The sequence below is a fragment of the Xenopus laevis genome, chromosome 8L (genome assembly GCF_017654675.1).
Source record: "Xenopus laevis strain J_2021 chromosome 8L, Xenopus_laevis_v10.1, whole genome shotgun sequence".
Lineage (NCBI taxonomy): Eukaryota > Metazoa > Chordata > Amphibia > Anura > Pipidae > Xenopus > Xenopus laevis.
In genome coordinates, this window is record NC_054385.1 from 8,369,497 (window position 1) to 8,390,488 (window position 20,992).

At 44.1% G+C, this 20,992-nt stretch overlaps 2 protein-coding genes across 3 annotated transcripts; one reads left to right on the forward strand and one right to left on the reverse strand.

The window, feature by feature from the left end:
- Positions 1-906: 906 nt before the first annotated feature.
- plpp7.L (phospholipid phosphatase 7 (inactive) L homeolog) lies at positions 907-4,858 on the reverse strand. Its single transcript, XM_018242441.2, has 2 exons — positions 4,226-4,858; positions 907-2,636 (listed from the first exon to the last, which is right to left on the reverse strand). The coding sequence occupies exons 1-2, from the start codon at positions 4,668-4,670 to the stop codon at positions 2,266-2,268; spliced, it is 816 nt and encodes a 271-aa protein (XP_018097930.1). The 5' UTR covers positions 4,671-4,858; the 3' UTR covers positions 907-2,265.
- Positions 4,859-7,802: 2,944 nt separating this feature from the next.
- LOC108706136 (protein FAM78A-like) lies at positions 7,803-20,570 on the forward strand. Of its 2 annotated transcripts, none has more exons than XM_041572447.1 (3): positions 7,803-8,685; positions 10,049-10,528; positions 16,976-20,570. In XM_041572447.1, the coding sequence occupies exons 2-3, from the start codon at positions 10,113-10,115 to the stop codon at positions 17,502-17,504; spliced, it is 945 nt and encodes a 314-aa protein (XP_041428381.1). In that variant the 5' UTR covers positions 7,803-8,685; positions 10,049-10,112; the 3' UTR covers positions 17,505-20,570. The 2 variants fall into 2 exon arrangements, with proteins under 2 accessions (XP_041428381.1, XP_041428382.1); XM_041572448.1 differs by having other exon boundaries at positions 7,803-8,541.
- The last annotated feature ends 422 nt before the right edge of the window (positions 20,571-20,992 follow it).

The window sequence follows — 20,992 nt, forward strand, 5'->3', positions numbered from 1 at the left end:
TGTAATGTCATTTATTGATTTCCCAGTGTCACACACCTGGAATTCACTTCCTTCTGGGAGTTATAGTTCAGCAAGAGGCAGAGGGGTCTCTTTCACTCACTCTCTCTTTCTCTCTCTAATTCTGCACAGGGCCACCATCATGGGGGCACAGTCATCCCAGGTGGATTTCAACTTACAAGGGGGCCCGGGGAAAAAGAATTTGCTGCTGTTGCGGACACTGCTGCTGGAGAAGGACGAAGGAGCAGACTGGAGAAGAACACAGAGAAGCCACAGGAGAAGAACAGAGAAGTCGGTGGAGAAGAACAGAGAAGACGCAGGAGAAGAACAGAGAAGCCGCTGGAGAAGATCAGAGAACCTGCAGGAAAAGAACAGAGAAGACGCAGGAGAAGAACAGAGAAGGTGCTGGAGAAGAACAGAGAAGACATAGGAGAAGAACAGAGAAGCCGCCAGAGGAGAACAGAGAAGACGCAGGAGAAGAGCAGAGAAGACTTAGAGGAAAGAACAGAGAAGCCGCCGAGGAAAGAACAGAGAAGCCGCCGGAGAAGAACAGAGAAGCCGCAGGACAAGAACAGAGAAGACGTAGAGGAAAGAACAGAGAAGCCGCTGGAGAACAACAGAGAAGCCGCTGGAGAAGAACAGAGAAGCCGCAGAGTTAAGAACAAAGAAGCCGTCAGAGAAGAACAGAGAAGCCACAGGAGAAGAAGCCACTGTAGGGGATGAAGAAGACTTGCTGCTGAACTTTAGAGGTAAGTTCCACTGAATGCCAATCTTTCTTTTTCTCTTGGCCACCAATATATTCACCTTTCAGTAGGTTCCTGTTGACCAATGTATGTATGCAGATGTGGTTATATCTCTTTCACTTTTGAGTGCATATGGTCTGGCCTACATACTACATACATGTGTCAGTAAGACCCAGGGTTCATTTATTAAGTGGAAGGCACATTCATTATATCACTATTCATTATTTAAATTGGCACAGGTCTCTGTTTCCTAAATGGAGCAGTGGCTTCGTGAATACAGATCTGCTTGCACCCCTATCCATCTCCTAACTTGCACCCCATGTAGCTTTGTCAGTTTGGGAATCAGATGGAAAATATAATGTGCCAGTGCATCATGTTGCTCAGTTCAGGGGGCTTTGGCAGATAATGAAATAGAGAAGCTACAGCTCGGCATTTAGCATGTGCTGTTTAAACAAAAGATCAGCACAAAAGAAAGCCGGCCATACTGTCATCATAGAACAGAAAACAGCATGTCTGGTTCTCTTAACAACATCTTTATTGACTAGTATTGGTGCTGAAACATAAAAGACATTTCTTACCACTCTGTGACTGCTTCCACCTTTGCACCAATAACTAGGAAGCAGCTTTACTGCTTCTCCACCCATCACGTTCAAATTCCACCTATAGCTCCACGCTGGCATTGCCATCTTTTACTATCTAGAGAGAAGACTAGATACAGGACCCCTTGAATCATTCAACATCCCCACAAGACTTTGCCACCTTCTATTCTTCATTCAAATCCTCCTACTCTGTAAGAACAATGAAAGAGAAGTAGACAGGGCAGGATTGCAGTAGATTTAAAGAACGCCACCCAAAACCTGTTTCTTTACATAAGGACATAAAGACAGTTTTTGGGTGGAGTTCTCTTTTAAGCCCTCCCATCCACACCCTCTCTACAGCAATAATTTAAGACATGTCTCCCTTAACTTCTACATATTTCCACTACACAATGCTGCTCAGGTTTATCTGTGTTTAAAATTATTTTCTAGTATGGAAAAAACCTGGCCTGTTAATGGCATGGCCCAAAGATGGGGAACAAATCATTTCAGTATAGTGTTATGGTAATCAGACTATGCCATCTATCGCCTACCAGAGAAGTTGACTTTGAGGGCCCACCCTCATAACAATTAGATGTGCACCATGTTGAATGTCATTGATGTCATATAGTCCTATGGTAGAAATAAATAAGTCCTGATGGCAATGGTCCTTGACTTGGGCCCACTGAGAGATTCTCCAGTACTCATAATGAAGAGGATTTTTGATGAAATGTGTTCAAAATGTAGGTGGTATCACAGGTATTATGTCTAGAGATATAGGTAGAACTATCTTCTGCTACACTTCCAGTGCTTTCCAGTGGCCAAACTAGACAGACGTGCCCCTTTTCCCAACTTCAACTACTATGTCTTTACATTGTCCTTAAAGGTCTTTCTAGAGTCCAATGATGGCTTTCTTCACTTGGCCAACCAGTGCAATTATAATGTCTGTCTCACCATAGACATAGAGAGGCCAACATCTGACAAGTGTTGGATGAGAGCCATAGAGCCTCCACGAGGTTAAACTGCATGTAGCCAATGATAAACCCAACAAGAACGTCGCTAATGTGATGGCGCCCAATCATGATTCTGGACAGGCCAACAATGAAGGCCCACAGGACCAGAAGTATGCGGAGAGGGATAGCGAGCACTAGGTGGTTGAGGAAAAACTTAGACACCATGGTGGCTCGACTGGCATGTCCTGCAGGAAAAGCATAGACGTCAAGTAACAGGTAGTCTAGAACTCCAGGAGTCATCTCATAGGGGCCACGTCGCTTAAAAAGCTTCTGCACTCCAGCCACCGTCAGGATGTCCAGCATCAAGGCTGAGAAGGAGACAACGAGAATTTGGGAGAGAAATAGTAAGACAAGGCAGATGCTTCAGAGTCATGTCAACATCTTTAAAGAAATGTAGAACCAAACTATAATGAAAGCAAATGTAATTCTAAGCAACCTTCTGATTTACATTATAGGAGAACTAAATCATAAGGCCCCTGCACATGCCCACCCCTCCCTAGTGGGTGCTTCAACCTTAAACTTGTCTCTTATGATTCAGCAGTGGGAACTTTTCTGGGTGTCAGCAAATCTGGCGTTCGGCCCCAGAAATAGATTCAAATGGTGCCGTCACTCAGGGATCACCTAATCCTTCTCCTGATGAGCAGTGATGCAAATAAATAGGAAAACAGACTGGGTGCAGGGTGAGGCACCTTAGTTTCTCTGCCTGGCTCATTTTATACTCACGGTGGCCTGAACTTTCCACTGGAGTGGTCTGTAAACCACAGTGAGGACTGTCAGAGGATGATGGGAGTTGCAGGTTAGTATAGTTTTGCCTAAGTGCTACATAATAAGATATGGCCTCCCTGGGTCTGCAAGAGAGAATTCAGAGTGGTTACTTCAAAGGTTGAAACCTCACTGGGGCCACAGGACCAATATGTGCATGCAGACCCAAGGTACAAGAAAATGGACTGTACTATCAGTAATATGTCTATGTCTGACTCATTGGGACTTCTGAAATTTGCCAGGAGATTCCAGGTACCCTGGTAGGCCAGTCCATCCCTAGCAGACTCTAGGCTAGACTGAGAAATGAAAGGTGCAATAGAAATACCAATTGTGCCACTGTAATACAGAGGCCCACACCAACTTTATTTGGATTTGTGCACCCCATTTTTGATAAACGAGTGATATTGGTCAGCCTGCTATAATTCTAGGAATATTAACTGTATATGGGGCATTGGCTCTGTCCTTGACCCAATGTCCTACAACTTCATGAGTATCCAGGAGCGCATATTAGCCTATCACCCCTCATCTTATACCCTTTATACTTACATACGCCTCAACTGTTTCACATGACAGATAGACCACCTGGTGCCAATCATGCTACTCTGGAACCAAAACTCCCAGTAACCCTCTTCTATCTTAACTCAACAGCCCATTGTCCTCATTGAGATTATGAGCCATGGTAAAACCATATTCCACTTAGGGCTCCATTGTGCTTAGAGATGTCATCAATTATAAATTTGTGTATCGTAATGAATTGATCTTTATAAAAGAACTTGGCCTGAAGCCTTGGACCATGCTGTGATCATTGGGCTCCTTTTGGATATCTAATATAACATGTAGAATCATTAACACCTGAAGATCTAAGCCAGTGGTCCCCAAACTATGGGTCTGGAACCCTGGTGGGCCCTGGAGTAGTGTCCAGGAGGGCCCAGATTGTAGGCCAGTTAGGGTGGTACTTGGGAGTAAAAATGATTAGCTATCCTATGGTGGAATGACATAAACCACTGCTTTCCTATAAATAACCATATTACTAGCTAAGGGGCCTTGACCAAAGATTAGTCCACCAAGGGGAACTTGAGCCTACAAAGTCTAATAACCATCGATCAAGGCAGACATTTTAAGTCCTCAAACTTACCAAGAAGAAGGTTCATCAGCACTTCTTGCCCTGCCAGGGTGCTGCTCTTCCACAGGCACAACAGGGTCCCCCCAATCCAGGGAAAGCCGTGACTGGTTATCCCAATCAGTCTAACCATGGATCTGGCACCTCCCCAAGAAGAGGTGCTGTTGGCACAGACACCCAGACGTTTGGACAAGCAGATGTCGATGGCCATAAGAGAGTTCCAGGCGATACCTTTGAATGATGGGTTCAGTTGCATGCAGTCTTCTTCTGGTAGCTGTTGGCTTTGCCGCCGCTCCCTGGCATTCTCACTGGAGTTGCTGCTACCTTGCCCACTTGGCTTCTTGTTGGAGTTCCTGGCTTCTGGTGGAGCACCTATGGGTTGGTTAAGAGACATAAACTCCGGTCTTGCCAGAACGTTATTCCTGTCCCGGAATCTGATTCGTTTTTGGGGCGCTGGCATGTTTGCAGAACCCTGAAAGCTCTGGTGACGTTGTGCAGGGCACAGAAGAACAGGAAGGGCACGAAGCACAAGTATTGGGCAGCCGGGTTCTTCCTGTATCTACACAAGCTGAAATCAGACTTCTCCCAGCAAGCATCCCAAGAGTTATATTTAGACAGGGAATGCACATGCTGTTTACCCCGTGTTACACAGTGGGGCAGCCCACACCAACTGCCAGTCACTAGCTGGCAGCACAACAATCCAATAGAAATAGCAGCACAAGTAATCTGAGGACAGGTTTGATGGTGCTCACTTTAAAACTTCCTGTAGCCTTCCCAACCCACTTGTCCCCCCCCCCGGGACATAAAGGATTTTGGGACTTGTAGTTGTTGATGTTGCCACACCCATGACACCAGGGTCTGGGCTGAGATCTCAGAGCAGCTGTCCGACACCACACCGGGACTCTCTACAAATACCAACATATATCTTTCCTAAAGTTGACGGTACCTTATAAGAATGTACCATAGTACCCTCTCTGTATTTGTTTTTGTGCATGTAGGTGTGAGCTGCCATATTGGACTTGGTTAGAATTAATAAGGGAAATGAAAGTGTGAAGGTGTTGTTGAACCTAAGATCTTGCTGCCCAGAGAATTCCCCATCTAAGGGCCCAAGTAGAAGGCGAGATTCCACTAAGACGCTGTGTTGCTTTTTGGCCTCTTTCACTTCTCCTTTTTCTGAACCTTCCTCCTTTTGTGCCTGAACCCATGATCTCTGGCTTCTGCTTCCACATCCTCAAGCCCAAACCACAGACCTGTGATCTTTCTTCACTGTTCTGTCGGCTTGAAGGCGGAGGGTGAAGGGAGACGAAGGATATCTCCCCTCAAAACATTTATTTATTCAAGAAAGGAGAATATTCCAGGGCCAGGGAGGAAGGTCGGGGCAGTGGGAATGGTTTGACAAAGGGAACTGATCTGGGTCTGCTGGGCCCACCAGGTTTTTTCCCCTGTCCAACCCTGTTAGTTTGCTCCATCCATATTTCTGGCCCTACCTGCCATCTAATTCCCAGAATTCCAAACTCCCAAGTCCTGACCTGAAGGCCTGTACAAGTCTGGCTTTCTGGACTTGCATCTGATCCCTATCCACTACCTATTCCCACTATGTGTTACCCACACTATGTTACACAGAGGAAACCATTGCCAATAAGGTGGGGGCCATTTCTCTGGTTGGGATTGAACCAGGAGCCTAGCATTCTGGGAAAACAGAAACTTTATGCTAAATGTTGTTTCCCCACTCTGCTCCAGCAGCTTCTCTGAACAATTGTGCTACTGTTTTGTCTTGGGGCAAAGTAATTGTGACCCCTTAGCAACGACCAATAACACATTGATTCCTAGTGCAGTGCTGCAGCGCTCAGTTCAGACATGGAGCTTACCACAAATTGCTCCAATTCTATTCAATGCTACGATGTCTCCATTGACCCCCACCCCTATCTAGACCATCTCAGACGGTGGCTATGGATGGGCTGCCAACTGTTAGAGCTCCACCTAGAGACCCCAGCAATAAAATAGCCCTGCACTGCTGTCTCTCCAAAGACTCCTAAAGGCTGAGACATCCTAATCTAGACTGACAGGGCAGAATATGTTTTGTCAGCCTTATCCCCAAAGGGGGGACAACCATCAATCCAGGAAAGGCACCATATTACAGCACTTTACAGATATTATACATCATTCCCATCAATATAAGTTCCCTATCACATTCCCATCAGTCCCTGTCCCAGTGGAGTTTACAATCTAAGGTCCCTATCACATTCCCATCAGTCCCTGCCCCAGTGGATCTTAAAATCTAAGGTCCCTATCACATTCCCATCAGTCCCTGCCCTAGAGAGCTTACAATCTAAGGTCCCTATCACATTCCCATCAGTCCCTGCCCCAGTGGAGCTTACAATCTAAGGTCCCTATCACATTCCCATCAGTCCCTGCCCCAGTGAGCTTACAATCTAAAGTCCCTATCACATTCCCATCAGTCCCTGCCCCAGTGAGCTTAAAATCTAAGGTCACTATCACATTCCCATCAGTCCCTGCCCCAGTGAGCTTACAATCTAATGTCCCTATCACATTCCCATCAGTCCCTGCCCCAGCAAGCTTAAAATCTAAGGTCCCTATTACATTCCCATCAGTCCCTGCCCTAGAGAGCTTACAATCTAAGGTCCCTATCACATTCCCATCAGTCCCTGCCCCAGTGGAGCTTACAATCTAAGGTCCCTATCACATTCCCATCAGTCCCTGCCCCAGTGAGCTTACAATCTAAGGTCCCTATCACATTCCCATCAGTCCCTGCCCTAGTGAGCTTACAATCTAAGGTCCCTATTACATTCCCATCAGCCCCTGCCTCAGTGGAGCTTACAATCTAAGGTCCCTATCACAGTTACAAACCCTAGGTGGCAGTTTTATCAGGATTTTAAGTGCCTATAGGGCACTTAAAATGAACAGTGTTTTTAATTTATATTTGTGGCCCTGTGGATTTCCAAGAGAGCCTGGAGGCCCCTTCTGATGGTATTTATCAGGAGTCTATTAATCGTCCTGTATGATTTGGATTCTAGGGCTCTTTTGCACCCCCTGAAGCAGCACATGCATCAAAGCAGAACAGGAGGCATATAGAGTAAGCAGACCCTAAGAATGGTGGGGGGCCAGCAGCTTAAATACATATTCATGAAACATTTCTTAGGGGGGACCTGTGGGCCACTTGGTTATAACTATGTTTTTTTAGGACCCTCACTCCGCCACATTAGCAGAAGTAATTAGAAATAAACTTGCAAAGGAAAACTTTTAAAAGCCGCACTGCTGGTTCTACCTCCGGAAACAATGTAGCAGACGCAACACATACTTCTTTCTTTCATTAGGCAAAAAAAAAAGCTTTTGGGTGGAGTTCCCCATTATAAAAACACAGGCGTGGAGTTTATGGTAATATAGGAAAGTTATGATTTCCTACAGGAGCAGTTCCCCAGTAATAATAAGCCAGATGATAAGACTAAACTCATGATTAATGAACAGAACACGGTGTGCTCCGCAGAGCAAGGAGAGTAACATGAACTGCTGCTAGAGGAGGGGAAAGCAAGTACATAAAAAAAGACTACAGTACCCAGGACCCCTAGAGCACAGCAGAGGAAATGGCAGTTTAATAGCCAAGTGCTGCAGCTTTACGCCAGAGGCAGGAGAGGGGGCAGTTGATGGGATGCAGGCAGATCGGGCTGACAGTTAGAGGTGCAAAGGGACAGCGCTGAGCCTCATACACAGGGGGGAAGCCACCCCAAGGCAAAGAGGGATTTGCAACTGCCAATCAACAGAAACTGCCTGGCTTTGGCTGTGCAGTAATCCAGGGCCAATGGTTTAGGGATCCCCCAGAAGGGGGACATTTTTGTTTGGGGAGGCTACCAATAGAAGGCTTTCCATTGGAGAACCTACAATTATATTTATATGAATATATAGAAGTTGGAGGATTTGGGGGAGGCCCCCCATTAATCTCCAGCTATAGCCGGGGGGGCAGCACTATCATGCTCACGCTCAGTGTCCCTCTTGCAAAGTTTCCTGTATGGCAGTTGCAGTCTGTGCGAGGGTGGGGTGTGCTTATTTTAAGGAGGAGGGGTGGAGAAAGAGGAGGGAGTGGGGTTAGATGTAAAGGGGAAGAGAAGTGACAAGGTTTAAAATAAGATGCAGTGACAAGGGCAGCAGCAATCAGGCAGGAGGACACGGTGCTACTCTCAGGATCCGGAGACAAGGGGGGGAGTGATTGGGGAGCCCCCTCCCCTTGTCTGCTTGGCTTTACATTGCTAATCCCTTGCACTCTCATAGAGGCTGCTGGTGGCAAGATCAGCCGGCTGGATACAGGCATCAAGCAGGTGAGCACCCCCCTCCCTCCCTCCATGGTAGCTCCCCAGGGGTGAGATGTGAAGGCTCAAATATCTGCAGAAGAAGACGGGACATCACCACCCCTCAACTGGAAGAGGGGGGGATTTTTATCACTGATGCCAACGCTCTTACAGGTACTGTCCCCCCCACCCTCCACTGTCTCATTGACTCATGCAACTTTCAGGGGTCACCCGTTTCCCACTGACCATTCACTGACAGCTGCTAATTTATTCTCAAACCTACAAAGTGAGGGGGTACAAATACCACCCCTAGGATTGTAAGCTCTTCTCCATGATACAGCTGAGCCCCAGTTAGACTTCATTATTGGGAGGAGCATACTATAGTGAGGGGGTCCCCCTCTTTATATATATATATGTGAGTGTGTGTGTGTATATATTTCATGATCAGTGTAATAGCCTGGGGCAGCAGTGGATGGAGTGTGCTGCATTATGCTAGAGCTGTTTCAACTGAATGAAATGCTGAGTAGAATAGAGTCAGCTAAATAGAAAAGACGGGGTTAGAAATATACTGCGGACATTCTGTAGGAATACCTGAAATATCCACAGTGGGTACCAGGCAAATAATTGCTTATAAAAAGGAAAACTGCAGGGCAAAAACTGAAAACGAGAAGAAAAGGCAAACAGCAGTGGGACGGCAATGGGCACCCACATTTGGCACAGCACGGTTCAAAGGATCAGGCCCCCCCAAAACAAAAGGCAGACCACCCATGTAAGTAAGAGGTTCACATGAGGATAGCTAGGCTGCTATATGTGACAGTTATCCTTCTGCAGTCTCTATGCTTAGCCTGGCACAACAGAGAGGTCCCTAAATGTGTATGTGAATCCTAAGGGTAAATGCATCAAAATGACAATATCTCTCCCGGCACATTCAAAAAGTTTCCGTTCCCGAATTTTCTTTATTTTGGTTGAAAAATGTGATACATTTCCAAAAATCTTGGAAATCTTAGGATTTAAAGGGCAAGTAAAGACCAAAATATATACGCCTTTTTTTTTACCACCACCTTTGGGGTAGTCACACTGCCCCCAAGTGTGGCAGGTTCTTTGTCAGCACCAAGGAGGAAGTAGTCCACAATGGAGGAAGCAGGAGGTTAAATTTAGGTTGAACAAATGGGGGGTGGGGGTCTGTAACTTAAGCAACATAAGGCTCCTGGCAGATTAACATTGAGCCAAAAAAGATGCAACGTTAGGACCTGGAAGTCTGAGGCACAGGAACGATGAGACTGGACCATGTCAATGATTTGCTTTGTGTGATTATGTATGGAAAACATGTAGATGCATTATGCTTCCCTGCAAACTGTATCTGAATGACTTTATACTTACACTACATATCAATGACTAGGTGTTCATAAGAATCTTTACTTGCCCTTTAATAATGTGAAACAGATGATTCTGTAGAATTGGTATGTCCAAAGCCTTCCTTTACTGATACTGCCTCCTCTTATATATATGGGAATGCTAATTATGATGTTGTTTTCAGGTACGGGGGGGCGGTGGGATCAACACATTGTTGGCACCACTGAGATGCCCGTAATTCCATCTCTATGGATGTAGAACGGGAGTCCCGAAATATCAGCAGCAGCCACCAGGACGACCTCTCACCCAGCTCTGACCTGGAAAGGAGACGTAACTTCCACCTTTCCCTACATCGTCAGGACTGCCTGAACCTTCTGGAGATTGCGCTGGTGCTCAATACCATGGGATGCATTCAGAGTCTGAGCTGCAAACCCAAGGTCCTGAGAGAGTCTATTGCCGTGCTGGATCTCAAGGCCTCCATTGACTCCACTCCCACCACCATTGACGAGTCATCCAACGTGGTCCTCAGATACAGGACACCTCACTTCAGAGCCACAGCCCAAATTCTAGTGCCTCCCGTTGCCTTGAAGGAGACATGGAGGATAGGGTGGATCCAGGCCTGCAATCACATGGAGTTCTACAACTATTATGGAGACCTGGGCAAGTAAGTATATGAAGGAGGGCTTCCTAATGTGGGTCAATGCACTGGTGGGAGGGCCCAGACTGAAGACAGTTCGGGTGAAATTTGTTGAGAATGCCTACAAAGCTTGGCCTGAAGGTCAGAAGAAGACCCCTCATTCTTCTGTCCTATGTTTTCATGTATAATAATCCTATAATAAGCTATGTAGAGCCCTGACCCAAGGATAGACCTTCAAGGGGAGGATATATCTAGAAAATTCTTATATATAGTTTTGTTTTTTTACCAAGCTAGTATGCTCTTAATGTTTTTCATTAACCAAGAAAGGCTTAAGATCATGAAGACAACATAAGCCTCAGCAAAGTGACAGTTGTGATTCTGGGCTCCTCTACGTCTACAAGTCAGGGCTGTCAAACTCTTGACCTTCTTAAGGTGGAATGGCAGTGGTCAGTTTTAGGGATGCACCAAATCCAGGATTCGAATTCAGCCTTTTTCAGCAGGATTCGGATTCGGCCAAATCCTTCTGCACGGCCGAACCGAATCCGCATTTGCATATGCAAATTAGGGGCGGGGAGGGAAATCACATGACTTTTTGTCACAAAAAAAGGAAGTAAAAAGGATTTCCCCTTCCCATCCCAACTTTGCATATGGGATTCGGTTCGGTATTCGGCTGAATCTTTCGCAAAGGATTCAGGCATACGGCTAAATCCAAAATAGTGGTGCATCCCTAGTCATTTGTCTATAGGAACTTCAGTCCTTGATGCCCAGAGAATGACTTTGTTAGCGCTTGTTTCTTTAAATCATAGTTGGGACCCCTATTGGCACAGTTATTCCCCCAGATGATCCGGTAACCTCTGATTTCGCCTTTTTCTTGCTGACAGCGAGATTCCTCCCACTGATTTAGGAGTAAGAAATTCCCTTTGATGCGTTTTTCAATATTTTGTAAAGAGAATACTTGTTAGGGAAACTGAAGTGGCCCCCAGCACTGGTCTAAGCTTCAAGAGCAGCAGCGGTTTCTACACTGATGTACAAGGATCTCAGCTTAAAGGGGTTGTTCACCTTAAAATTAACTCTTAAGTCTCTCGTAGAGAGCAATATTCTGAGACAAGTTGCAGTTTGAGCTATTTAGCTTTTTGCTCTACAGTTTGTCATTTCAGCCATCTGGTTGCTGGGGTCCGAATTCCCCTAGCAACCATGCACTGATTTGAATAAGAGACTGGAATATGAACAGGACTGAATAGAAAGAGGAGTACAATAAGTAGCAATAACTATACATTTGTCAGTGACCCCCATTTGAAAGCTGGAAAGAGTCAGAAGAAGAAGAAGGCAAATAATTCAAAAACTACGTATATAAAAAAAAGAAATGATGTAGACTGTTGAGAAAGTTGCTTAGAATTAGCCATTGTATAAGATACTAAAAGTGAACCTGTAAGAGTAGGGGTAGGGTCCAGGGGTGGCACAGCAGAGGATGGAAGCTCCAGGCAAGGGAACACTTCAGCTTACAGGGAAAGTAGATACTGACTAAAAATAAAAAAACAGAATGAAATGGAACCATTCAGCTCCATGTAACACAAGCTGCTGAATAACCAACAGCCGCATACATTTCACTCTATATCCAATTTCCCTTTCTGTCTCAGCTTTACAGTAAGCTGCCTATCTGTCATATATCTATCTGTCTGTCTGTCATATATCTATCTGTCTGTCCATACATCTCTCTCTCTCTCTCTCTCTCTCTCTCTCTATCTATTATCTATTATCTATTCATCCATCCATCCTTCTCTTCATCTCTCTCTTTCGCTATCTGCCCATCTCTAGATTTTTATCTATTCTCTCTCTCTCTCTTTCTCTCTATCTATTATCTATCCATCCAACTCTCTCTTTATTATCAATCTATGTATCTCTCTATCCATCTATCTAGTATCTCTCTATTATCTATGTATCTCTCTCTATCTATCCATCTCTCTCTCTATATTATCTATCTATCTATCTATCTATCATCTATCTCTATCTATCTATCTATCTATCTATCTATCTATCTATCTATCTATCTATCTATCTATCTATCTATCTATCATCTATCTCTATCTATCTCTATCTGTCTGTCTGTCTGTCTCTCTCTCTCTATCTATCTATCCATATCTATCTGTCTGTCTGTCTATCGATCTCTCTCTCTTTATCTATTTATTATTTCTCTATATCTATCTATCTATCTATCTATCTATCTATCTCTCTCTCTCTCTCTCTCTCTCTCTCTCTCTCTCTTCTCTCTCTCTCTCTCTCTATCTATCTCTTTATATTATCTATCCATATCTATCCATCCATCTCTCTCTTTATATTATCTATCTATCTCCCTCTCTATTATCTCTCTCTCTCTCTCTCTCTCTCTCTGTCTATCTATCTATCTATCTATCTATCTATCTATCTATCTATCGATCTCTCTCTCTTTATCTATTTATTATTTCTCTATATCTATCTCTCTATCTATCTGTCTATCTATCTATCTATCTATCTATCTATCCATCTATCTATCCATCTATCCATATCTATCCATCTCTCTGTCTATCATTTATCTCTCTCTATCCATCCTTGCAGGTGTATTGGGAGAGGAGTGTCTCTGAGTTCTGACGCACTCTCAGTATAAATACAGTCGACTGCTTTCATGAAACTTTATTGTACACAGTGATTATGTGGGCTCTTTCACTGCAGACTGCGGCCAGACGCCTCTGCAATACAAGCATCTCTACCCAGCTGCAGGGGTCACTTTGTAATCCTCCCAGTGTAATTTACATGCCTCATGCTATACACACAGCACTGCCTAAATACCAAAAAAATGACAAATCTCTGCTTTATGTCCCTGTGGCCAACTATGCAGCTAGAAGCGCAGGTTTTATAGCTCAGATACAGCCTAATAGTTCCGAGCCTTTTATCCAAACTTGTAGCCTTGTTAGATCTCATCAGTGCAAGCTATTGGGACATGACTTCTGTCTTGTATGTGAAGGGCTTTTTGACTCCTTTTGGCCCATCTCACTCTAAGCAGGTTGGTTTCTCTGCTTTCAAATCCCCCTGATACCTTCTCAAGGCCTTGTAGACTTACACTTCTTTTTTATAAATGTCACACACACTTGTTTCGGGTGTCACTTCCTAATAGACTTGAGATGATACAAGAATTGTTTTACCAAACCGGTTAGAACACAGTTGTGTGTGTGCAGCCTACTGGCATTGTGCAGACACTTTTTGCTCACATATACTATGTATAGTGTAAATCAGTTGTAGGTTTTTTTTTGTTGTGTTTTTATTTCTGGGACTATTTGTTCTCTGTCCAATATGTTTTGTTTTGGGGGGTAATAATGGGAAGGGTGTCTCTTTTATTTATCTGTAAGTATCTTGGTCTGTATGAGGGAGTTATCTCTAACTCGCATTGACATGACATTGAAGAGCCACAAAATAAGGTCCGTATCTTTGCAGAAGTTGCTCAGGGCCACAATCAGGGATTAAAGGCTACAAAGGAACAGCCTGCACGTAGCAGATAACAGCAAGAAGCAGTATAGACACAAGAACGCACGCATTCTGAGATGGTCCTTATTGGTAAGCAGGGACAGCGCCTGTAGTCATAACAGGTTCTGAAACGTGCGACCACCGCGAGCGAGTGTAAATGTGGTTTTCATGTGATGATATTTTCTGCATTTGGCACATCCTGTTCTGCAGAACAGGAAGTTGCATGTGGTTTCCTGTAACCGTGCGCTTGTAGGGCTGTGATCTACCATTGACTTCAGCTGATACTACAGGTGGTCCTCAGCCTGAAGACACTCAATATACATCTGTATTGGTGGCGTCATGGGGGGCCCATTGCCGTCCCCATTGAAGAAATATAGTGGACTGTTCTACATGTATGGTCAACTTTGCTAACTACAACTTGTGGAGTGGTCCGGTTAGGGAGCCAACTAGGTGCCAATACTGCTTGGCCTGGCTCTGCTGAACATGGAGGGTGCTGCGTAAATAGGTCCAACATACTTGCTTAAATTGGACGCAAACGCCATCTTGAGCACCTGAAAGTTACACCACTCTTAACACTTTAGATCAGGGGTCTCCAGACTTTGTCACCTGGTGATCTACTCTTGTCACCTGACGTCCATCACAAGATCTACCTTAAGAACTCATAGCAGGAAGGCACAGAGGCAATTCCATGTATAAATACCAACGATACCCCAAAATGCATTGAATTGTATGAGCGTGCGACTATTCTTTTTTTCTGCATGGCTATTTTTTCCGTTGTCTACCAGGAACTTTAAAACGATCATCTGGTCGACTGCGATCGATGTCTTTGGCCCAATTTTTAATTTATTTTGCAAACCACTTTTAAGGGCTCGTCGAGGAACCCAAGTGCAATTTCGGATGCAAGTCGCTCTGCTTTAGATGCAACTTGCAGACTGCAACTCACACCCAGTGAAATTATTGGAAAACACTGCATTATGGGTTAAAACATGGCGACTTGCTGCACTTGTGTTCAAAAGCGACCCCTTAAAAGTAGTTTGCAAAATAAATAAAAAATGTAAAACTCATGACTTACTTGTTTCAGGCCTCAGTTAAAGGGGAATTAACCCAACAAAGAAAATAATATACATACTATCTCCATTCTCACTGGGTTTAACTACAAGTGTCTGCTGCATTGTTTCAAGAGACGGAACAGGAAGTTGAAAAAAAATGGCCAGACAGACACTTCCTTTAATAGCAATGACATTTACTCATAACTTTTGAACCAATGATAATTTATAACAAATGTATATGGGGAAGTTGCTCAGAATTATATTTCTTTTCATTAGGCAAACTATTTTTTGGGGGGTTCATAGTCCCTTTAAGTCCTTTGCTAAAAGAGACATTGAAAATATTATACAGCGATGGTCCTGCTTTAAACTGCAGGTAAGTTATAGCCTCAGAAGTACTGAAGCACATCGGATCTGAGAATATTCATGTGGAATGGCACTGTTCTGCTCGTTCGGCCGTATCGTTCTGGGTCTCTGACAGAAGGTCGTATTTGGCTGACCTTTTTGCTCTTGCAGCAACGCTCAACCAAACCCCTTTAGCATGGGTATAATAGATTCTCCCACTGCAGTGTTATAAAGGTGTGAGTTTACTTTGGCTGAAAAGAATAGGCCAGGCCTACAAACTATGATAGCAGGGCCGGGCCAAGCCGTCCAGAAAGCCATAGGCAACCGGGCCGGCAACCTCGGCGTTTGATTCCAGCCTGTGAGCTCTCTGTGTACAATAGGAACAATAGGATAATGTATATAGTAAGGAAAGATGGGGTCAGAAGATAATGTGTATAGTAAAGAAAATTGGGGTCATTTTAGGTTTTAAAAATGGAGCGGCTGTTTAGAAATAAGCAATGGATTCTGTATAAATGAATGTATTATTGCACCCACTTTAAACAGCAGCTGAGAGTCTGCGGCCTCTGTCAACCTCCTCTCAAAGCCGCTCTTGTTCCCCCTGTGTTTCCTATCGGAGGAAGAGCAGCCGAGGCTGCGGAAGTGTCACTGAGCACAGGAAGAGACCCCCACTGAAATAATAGAACGGTCCCTTCTCAGCAGAGACACAGCTTCTGCTATACAGCAGGATGTAGGGACAGCACATTGGACTCTATAAAGGGGGCTGCAGTGGGGTGGCTTTTTAAAGGAACAGGAAAAGTATCATATGGAAAATGAGCTGGGGGGAGACACATCCTCCTTAGGGCAGCGCTAGATTTTGGTTCATTTAACAAAGGATTTAAAGGTAGGTTGTAATGGTTACCAGTCTATAGGAACAACTTGTACTAACCAATAGAAAGTAGGGGAAGCAGGTTCACTTTAAGGGCAAAGGCACACTAAGTGGGTTATTTATTAAAGTTCAAATGCCAAACACTCGAAAAATGTGAGGGTTTTTTTTTACTATAAAATCCGAACATTTAGTGGAAGCAAAAAACTTTGAATCCGAAAATCCAGCATCTCAGACCTGCCGAGGTTGTATATAGTAAGTCAATGGGAGAAGTCCTGAAGATATCCTGATCTGCGCTGGGTTTCGTGCAATAATCCGAAGATTTCGTGGTTTTCCGGCAAAAATTTGAAAAAATACGAGTTTTCGGGTGATAAATTCATACGATTTTTTCCCACACAGGAAATTTTAGGAAAAATTCATTTTTTTAAACATGTATAGTTTTCGGATTTTGATAAATAACCCCCTAAGCGTATGCCCCGCTTCTTTTTTTGTGTACACTGTTTAGTTGTCCAACTGTCTACAAAACAAACGCGGAGAGAAGCGGGGCATATGCTTAGTGTGACTTTGGCCTAAGGCTGGAGTTCTCCATGGCTGCACCTAAGGCTGCTGCTAGGGGCACCACCGTAGGAGGAGATGTTCCTGCAGGTTCTAGAGGGGTCAGCAGTGTGGTATGGTCATGGACCTCTCATTATCATGTGACCCCCAGCATTTTTCTGTTCTTCATAGGTCCAGCTGGGAATTACCTGACCTTGAGTGTGGAAAAATCACAGCCATCAGCGATTCCGATGGAGTCAACTACCCTTGGTACGGCAACACCACTGAGACTTGTACCGTCACCGGCCCCACCAAACGGGAATCCAAGTTCACCGTCAGCATGAATGATAACTTCTACCCAAGCGTGACATGGGCGGTGCCTGTCAATGATGGCAACGTGTCAAAGCTGACGGGCATCCACAGAGACCAAAGCTTTACCACTTGGCTGGTGGCAACAAACATGGCCACCAATGACATTATTATCCTTCACACAATAAAATGGAGGATGAGACTTGAAATTGAGGTCAACCCCAATATGCCGTTAGGGCAACGAGCCAAACTAAAGGAGCCCTTTGGGCAGGAGCAACCACAGGTACTCAGCAAAAATGAACCCATAGTTCCTAGTGCACTGATAAAACCCAACGCAAATGATGCCCAAGTGCTAATGTGGAGGCCAAAAAGTAGGCAAGGAGAAGTGGTCATCCCACCCAGGTGCCGGTAACAGAGACAGAAAGAAAAAAATTAGCTGCTAAATCATATTTTTTTGCTTTATTCTAAGCTCGGGTATCACTGTGTTATTTTATATGTGTGGGGGAGAGGAGCCTTGTCCAATAAAAGAGATACAGGAAATGGAGAACAGTTGAGACCTTCAAGGACATGGTCCAACAAATAAGCTTTGTTGACTCTTGTAGGCCATCTTCAAGGACCTCTAATGGTGCCCAGGACATAGGAGAGAAATCCTACCTACTGAATGCTCAGTCTTGGGTCTGTCGCATGAGAGAGACCTCACTGTCCAAATTTAAGGGCTTTAAACCCTGTGGAGCGGGTCAAGTTACAAAGTCTCACTTGATGGCTTCCCTCCATTTTAAGGAGGAAATCGACAAACTGGAGATTTGGAAGTTATTTATGATTTTCTTTTTATCAAATGTAACTTTTGTCCGAATCATGCATTTTGCAAAATTGCCAAAATCTTCTTTATAGGTTTATCATTTTAAAGGGGAAGAAACCCCAAATATAAAATTTTGCATACTGAAAACAACTTTAATTCTAAGCAAAGTTCCAGTTTCAATGATCTTTCCCTACTGGCCCTGACCATTGGAATGATGTAGCAGTAGCTAGTGCTCCCCCTCATGGGGCCCCATGGAGGTCTGTAGTATGGTTAAGGGGATGGCAGGTGGTGTGGGTGGAATGATGCTTATAACTACTTTTATTATGCAAAATTTAATATTTGGGCTTCCTACCTAATGATGAGGTAGTTGCAGCTTTTTTGGAGGATTGGGGGGGAGAGATGCAGGTTTTTTTCCCAATGGGAGATGATACTGGAAGTAGTGTCAGATTCCTATATGGCACATGTAGTATTTTTGGTTTGGAAGGCGTGTTTTATTCAATTATCTGCAGTGATCAAACTCAGGGAAAGGTAGCTAATTGCTTGGCTACTAAGGGTTGAATAAAAACATTGCTGGGCAATGTTTTTTGGTTATTTTTTTTTACCTCCGTATGTATTGAAATGAAACACTGAAGGCAAGTGGGATGGTACAGATAAGGAGACCTAACCCTTTTTTACCCCTTACCTTTGCATAGGTGGAACCACGCTCCAATAGAGCTGGAGTATCTTTAGGGGCCGGCAAAGTAAGAAAAAAGGTATTTGTCGTTTGCACAGGATGGAACGAATAGAATAGCTCAGATAATAGAGGTTAAATCTGCAAGTAATCGGCCATATCCGCACCGTCTTGCCTCTGGTGGAATGCGGCGGGACCAGCCTGCTTTGTGGCCTATATTTAGGGATTGGAAGCAGGTCGACATGCTTATGATCACAATGATTAAGGGGGTTTCAAATGTTCTATGCTTGATAAGGTTCTCTCAATGCAGAATTGTTGACGTCACGGTTGTGCACAAGGTCAACTGGGCCTCCTAAAGCCAACCAGAGAACCTAATAATATCAAGGGCCCAGTCTCAAAAACAAAATATGTAGTAAGGGCTAAATTATATTTTAGAAAGGGCTGATGGAATTTATGGTCTAAAATGGGGCCCACTGGGGGGTTCTCTGGTGCTCCGGCTGTCCAGTCCGACCCTGGTTGTCCAACCTTTGTTGTGTCCAACTGTTGTGGAAAAGCTGACATTTGCATATGTCTACCCACAATTCCAAGTGACTGTAAGCAACTTCATTTTATTTTGTCTGAATGTTGAGTTTTGATTGGCCGTGAGCGTGCAAAGATGTTTTAAATGAGGTCTCGTTCTTTTAGAATTTGCAGAAAAGTCCCGTTTTCTTCCTTTCATCACCTCTGCCATAATAGTCATCTCAGCACTGGGAGAGTGAACCAGCAGCAGACATAACAGATTTCATTATGTCTCCGTCAGTCTCATAGAGATATGGGCATGTTTTTACAGGCAAAGGACATTGGATGGGAAATGGTGCGAATGATGATATGGAAATCTCTTAAGTCTGATATGCCAAATAAAACAACAAAGCCAAAAATAAATAGTCTGATAGGGTTATGTCATAAAACTCACAAAGTTTGCACCAGGTCTAGTAACCTATAGCAACTAACCAGGCCTTGCATTTCTAACAGGTGGCCAGATGATTGGTTGTCAAGGGGTACTAGTTTGCGTTTGTTAGCCTGCAGGTCATGTTATCTCTTTATATAACTAAATGCTTAAATTGGGCAAGACAAGATGGGAAGCATGGCATTCACCAGCACAAAGTGGAGAAAGGATCTTGCTTGTGAGTACTTAGAATATAAACTATGTACCTATCCTGTGAGTAATTAGAATATAAGGAATGTTCTTGCCTGTGAGTACTTAAGACTATAAGGAAGGAACTTGCCTGTGAGTACTTAGTCTATAAGGAAGGAACTTGCCTGTGAGTACTTAGTCTATAAGGAAGGACCTTGCCTGTGAGTACTTAGTCTATAAGGAAGGACCTTGCCTGTGAGTACTTAAGACTATAAGGAAGGAGCTTGCCTGTGAGTACTTAGTCTATAAGGAAGAACCTTGCCTGTGAGTACTTAGTCTATAAGGAAGGACCTTGCCTGTGAGTACTTAGTCTATAAGGAAGGACCTTGCCTGTGAGTACTTAGTCTATAAGGAAGAACCTTGCCTGTGAGTACGTAGTCTATATGGAAGGACCTTGCCTGTGAGTACTTAGTCTATAAGGAAGAACCTTGCCTGTGAGTACTTAGTCTACAAGGAAGGACCTTGCCTGTGAGTACTTAGTCTATAAGGAAGGACCTTGCCTGTGAGTACTTAGTCTATAAGGAAGGACCTTGCCTGTGAGTACTTAGTCTATAAGGAAGAACCTTGCCTGTGAGTACTTAGTCTATAAGGAAGGACCTTGCCTGTGAGTACTTAGTCTATAAGGAAGGACCTTGCCTGTGAGTACTTAGTCTATAAGGAAGAACCTTGCCTGTGAGTACTTAGTCTATAAGGAAGGAACTTGCCTGTGAGTACTTAGTCTATATGGAAGGACCTTGCCTGTGAGTACTTAGTCTATAAGGAAGGACCTTGCCTGTGAGTACTTAGTCTATAAGGAAGGAACTTGCCTGTGAGTACTTAGTCTATAAGGAAGGAACTTGCCTGTGAGTACTTAGTTCTATAAGGAAGGACCTTGCCTGTGAGTACGTAGTCTATATGGAAGGACCTTGCCTTGTGAAGTACTTAGTCTATAAGGAAGAACCTTGCCTGTGAGTACTTAGTCTACAAGGAAGGACCTTGCCTGTGAGTACTTAGTCCTATAAGGAAGACCTGGCCGTGAAGTTAGTCTATAAGGAAGGACTTGCCTGTGAGTAACTTTAGTCTTATAAGGAAGGACCTTGCCTGTGAGTACTTAGTCTATAAGTACTTAGTCTATAAGGAAGGACCTTGCCTGTGAGTACTTAGTCTATAAGGAAGGACCTTGCCTGTGAGTACTTAGTCTATAAGGAAGGAGCTTGCCTGTGAGTACTTAGTCTATAAGGAAGGACCTTGCCTGTGAGTACTTAGTCTATAAGGAAG